At 48.2% G+C, this 4,556-nt stretch overlaps 2 protein-coding genes across 3 annotated transcripts in view; both read right to left on the reverse strand.

Moving 5' to 3' along the window:
- The window catches only part of LOC103898661 (aldose reductase), a 53,575-nt gene that overhangs the window by 22,208 nt on the left and 26,811 nt on the right, over nucleotides 1–4,556 (reverse strand). The window lies entirely within an intron of this gene.
- On the reverse strand, nucleotides 389–3,427 carry LOC103898660 (aldose reductase-like). Its single transcript, XM_009278974.2, is given in 5 exon segments — nucleotides 389–504; nucleotides 507–533; nucleotides 1,103–1,180; nucleotides 2,518–2,634; nucleotides 3,267–3,427. Coding segments are annotated over 5 exon segments (291 nt in total). The 5' UTR covers nucleotides 3,294–3,427; the 3' UTR covers nucleotides 389–462.

Genomic DNA, 4,556 nt, shown 5'->3' on the forward strand with positions numbered 1-4,556 from the left:
CTCCCGCTCCCCTTCTCTCGCTGCTCTTACCGCAGTCTCGAAGAGGCGCGCCGAACCATCCTCTGCTACCAGATGTCGGAGTTTCCCTTTGTTCAGTGTCGACGACGGAGCGGGAGTTGCGATTCCGGAGTAATGACAGATCTCAATATGAGTATGGTCATTCTCCTTTATTTACACTTATAACAGGGCTTATATAGTTAACTACTATGGACACGCGCTACCTGCAGCTTGCAGATAGGTTACAGCCTTGTGTTCACGCGCATCTATGCTCTAGCAGATTGGCCCGTTCTTTCTGATCATGCGAAATGCCTTCATGGTCTTTATCTTGTTTTTCTCCTTCCAGCTGCACATTCCTTTCTCCGTTGTTTTCTGCTTAAGTGCCTTGTTATGCCAGGTGGTGCAGTGTTTGCTCATTAAAATCAAACTCAGGAATGTCCGTTAGTGAGACTCCCATTCCCACATCTACTCATGGTTAAAGTTGGAGATACCAATGGCTTTTGGTATCCACCAGCATCCACCAGCTCTTCCATGGCCTAACACAAAGGGGAGCAAAGTCAGCATCCAGTACACAAGACAGGGCCTGAATATATTCTTCCCGGTATGGCTTGTTTCCGTTCATGGGAAGGGAAAGACAACTGTTTGGACTTGCAAAGTTTGTCTCTTGGGGAGAAAAAGTGCGCACTGGTGTATTTGTGCCATGTCTTCCATCTCACCCAAGCCCAAAGGCTCATTTCTTGAGATGGTAGAAACACCAAGTTAGTTACATGTGGAAAATATAGTAACATGCTATTGAGCCAGTGCTGGAGCGCTTTACCCCAGGCTGTAGGCAAGATCACAACCTAAAATATCTTTATTCCTGCAAAGTGTATTTGAACAGTTTAAGAACTGTGGTGAAGACAGTTCTGTGGTTATTACGGTCAAGCAATCTGGTCTGCAGCTCCACTGAAGATTATCAGCTTGACTAAGCATGTATGTTTTGAAAAGCTACATTGTATACCGTAAGATAAATACATAAGAACTTTGTGGCTGCTGAAGGTAATGAAAGCATGGAAAAGTCTGCCAAAGACAGAAAACATGGTTCTCCCGCTGTGGCTGAACTTACCTCCCATGTATGTAGAATATCTGTGTTGCTGGGTATTGACATGCCTTTGTCATCTGTGGGAAACAGCTCCTCCCCTGCCTGTCAGTGACAAAGAAAATGTTTGAAACACTCTTTGGTGGGAAATTAATACCGAGACAACTGAGAACCGTGATGGCTTTAACTCCTCGTACAGAAAATATTAATACTTGTCTACGTTGTTCATGCAGGTTTATGGCATTTTGCCAGCAACCATTCCTAGTAGGAGGGACAGGTGTATCTCCTGGACCCAGCAGAGTGGTGACTCACCAAAACACATGCAGGTAAAGAAGTCACACCACTTGTGGAACAAAGCGGAACAAACAAGCTTGCTGTACTCCTCTATCATGCCTATTAAGGGAGACCAAGAACTGTTTTTTTGAAGATTTGTTTTCTGAAGAGTATAAGGACCTGTTTAGGTCCAAAGGACATTTAAGTTAGGTCTAGGGTGAGCCACATCTGCTGAACAATGTATTATGTACACAACAGGTCTCCTGTGAGGGAAGCCTCAGTTTAAGTTGGTGGCACTAGGAAAATCAGAACATCTCAGACATATCAGAAGAGGGCTAGATCCCCACATCTCCATATTGCTCTACACCTAGTGTGTTGTGCAGATGTCAGAGTATTATGCCATGACATAATACTCAAGGGCTTTGTTCACATAAAACTAACCATGACAGCTTTGAAAGTATGATAAACAGTTGATAAGCTCAAAAGCAACAGATAGGATGAAGGTCTTAACCTGTTTATAGCAGAAAGGAAAAGCTAAGACTAGAAATAGACTGAGACATCAGCTCCTTTGAAGTACATGAAGTATGAAACTTGGATGTCAGAAAGTCTCATCTTTTGAAATCCAAGGTCTGTGGAACAACACTAAGGCTCCTACAGCAAAGGTCAGCTCAATCTGTACTGTATTAAGGACTCAGTGATTAAAGACAGAAATGGAAAATAGAAGCATTTTCCTTTGCTCTGTGATTCTGTAACATGCAGAGGAAAGAATTTCTGTCGGGCAGCAAAGTACAGCCTTCCTTCCCACAAAGTAGGAGGCTAAGTCATTGGCAAGATGAGTATACTTGGGATTTGTAGAAGACAAGGTACAGCCAAAAGTAAAGCAGCACAACTCACGCTTGCAGCTGGGAGGTCTGGTCTTAATGCTAGGTCTACATCTCCAGTATCAAAAGGGCAGAGGACGCTGTGCAAGCAGCACTCTCGGGGGCAGAGATCAAGAGCCCGGCTCACGTGGCCAGACTAAAGCTGAATGAGCAGCACCGGAGCAGTGCTGGTACGCACAACAGACACATGGCCGTTCTGGACTGGAGCAGCGGTAGTGCTGCAAGCATCACTGGCGGTTTTGAGGAGCTCTCCAGGAGGGAAAGCCAAGGGCATTGCTGTTACTGTACCTTGAACCCAAGAGGCCAGTGCATGAGGTAGAGATCCAGGCAATGCAGTTTCAGGTTGGCAAGAGTGTTCTGGCACGCTCCCTTCACCAGAGGTTTTTCATAAAATGTGTACTGTAGCTAGAGACAAAAAGCCAAGGCACACCATGACCTCCTGTGTTAAAGCTCTTGTAATCCTTCTGTCCTGTTCCTGAGAGGAGGCTACCTGTCTCCTTTGGAAGGCGATGTGGAATGAGGCCATCCTAGTGCTCTTCAGAGGGGGCTTGCTCTGTGAGCAGGACTGGCCTGTGATACCGAGGGCAGCATGTGCAGAGGTGGCATATGTGATCTAACAGGGTTGCAAACTGAAAAACTGATCCTGTTCCATTAGTCAAGACATGTAAAAGCCACTTATTACAGGCAGATATGGGTTAAAGAGCTCTTTTTAAGTTAGTAATTTTCAGTGGTGAGCCAAATACAGAATTTCCTGCGTAAGCAGGGGAAAAAAACAGTACACCTTCTGGGACCATTTGAGCTTAATACATATTTTGAACAGTCCCATGAAAATGGAGGATGTGGAGCATATCTTAGATAACTCTCTACAAGATAAGGTGACAAAAAGAAGCTTCCATCAGTATGGACCTGAACTATGTCCTGAATGACTCCATGCTATTATTGCACACAGCCTTTCCCCACTGCTCTGAATTTCCTCCTCTGAACATGTTCTACACAAAGCAGGCCTTCCCCGGGATCCTAGGTCATCAGATCCTCACCTTACTGACGATGAAAGGTCCTCTCATTTCACAACACCTTCCTTGATTTTCTGCTGGATCTGTTCCCCAACTTCACTCTCATTCCGGTACACGTAGGCACAGTCAAAGTGGCAGTGCCCAGCATGAATGGCAGCCATCACTGCAGCTGTTACTTGCCCAGCTGGGGGCTGAAAAAAGAAGGTTAAGATCCCAAATCAAAGCATACAGGCCATTTCCTAGTTATCTAGAAACTAAAGAAACACATACAAAGGGGTTTTAAGAAGAGTTCTTCCATGCAGTGTTCTTAAAGATGTATTCATCTTACAAATGCAGGCCCCTGGGCTTGAAGCCAGCCTCCAGCCGTTTCTCCGTAGCCCCACTCCCACGCAGGTTCAGCCCAACAGCCAGGGAGAGCGGAGCCCCAGACACCAGAGCTGGACCAGGGGGAACCGAGTTTTGTGCCAGGGAGCTCTGCAGTGTCTCTTGCCCAGCACTCCTCGCTTCCCAGCGCTGTCTCTGAGAAGAGAAACAGCAACTGCCCAGCTGGGAAAATCTTAGTTTGATGGAGGGGGCAGTGGCCTACACCTTAGTCATCCACATCACCGTGGAGTACTGTGCCATGCTCTACCCCAGCTCCTCCCCTGGGCACATCCCACCTGTCATTAAACAGTTGCATCTCTGAAGGAAGCAGCTGATGTAAGAGACATGCATTTCTATGTGTTTCTATACCCTGAAAGGGCACATAAGAGCTGTGCACAAACAATGTTGGCGTATCTTGTTCAGACAAATCCAGTAATGTTTGTTTTCAGGCATTGTACCGATCACTGTTTGATTTTTGCAGTCATCGTAAGAGTGGTGCAAATCTCTTTGTCAGAACTTGCTTGAAACACATGAATTGTCTTCTAGAGCCGTATCTCATTGCCAGGTGATTCAAGGTAACCTCACCCTGGATTTAAGTTATTCAGCACAGAAGCAGCAGGCAGGCCGAGTGCCCCACTGCAGCAGCTGCTGCGGGGAGGGATGGGGAGCGGCAGGGAGAAGGGCCCGGGAGGTCGCTGCGTCCGCGGGAGCCTGGCGGGGAGGGGATCCGCGCTCCCCTGCGGGGTGCGGGACGGAGGGAAGGAGCCACCTCTCACGGACCGGAGAGGCCCAAGGGTCGCCTCCCCCGCGCGGCGGGGGCGGGGGGCGGCAAGAAGGACGGAGAGCACGCTGGGGGAAAAAAGCCCAAGAGCGGCGCGGGACTCCGCCTGCGGGCGCCGCCGGACCGAGAGGGCAACCCCGGCCGGGATGTCGGCGGCGCCGGCAGCGCTG

Source organism: Aptenodytes forsteri, unplaced genomic scaffold (genome assembly GCF_000699145.1).
Source record: "Aptenodytes forsteri isolate BGI_AS27 unplaced genomic scaffold, ASM69914v1 Scaffold241, whole genome shotgun sequence".
Lineage (NCBI taxonomy): Eukaryota > Metazoa > Chordata > Aves > Sphenisciformes > Spheniscidae > Aptenodytes > Aptenodytes forsteri.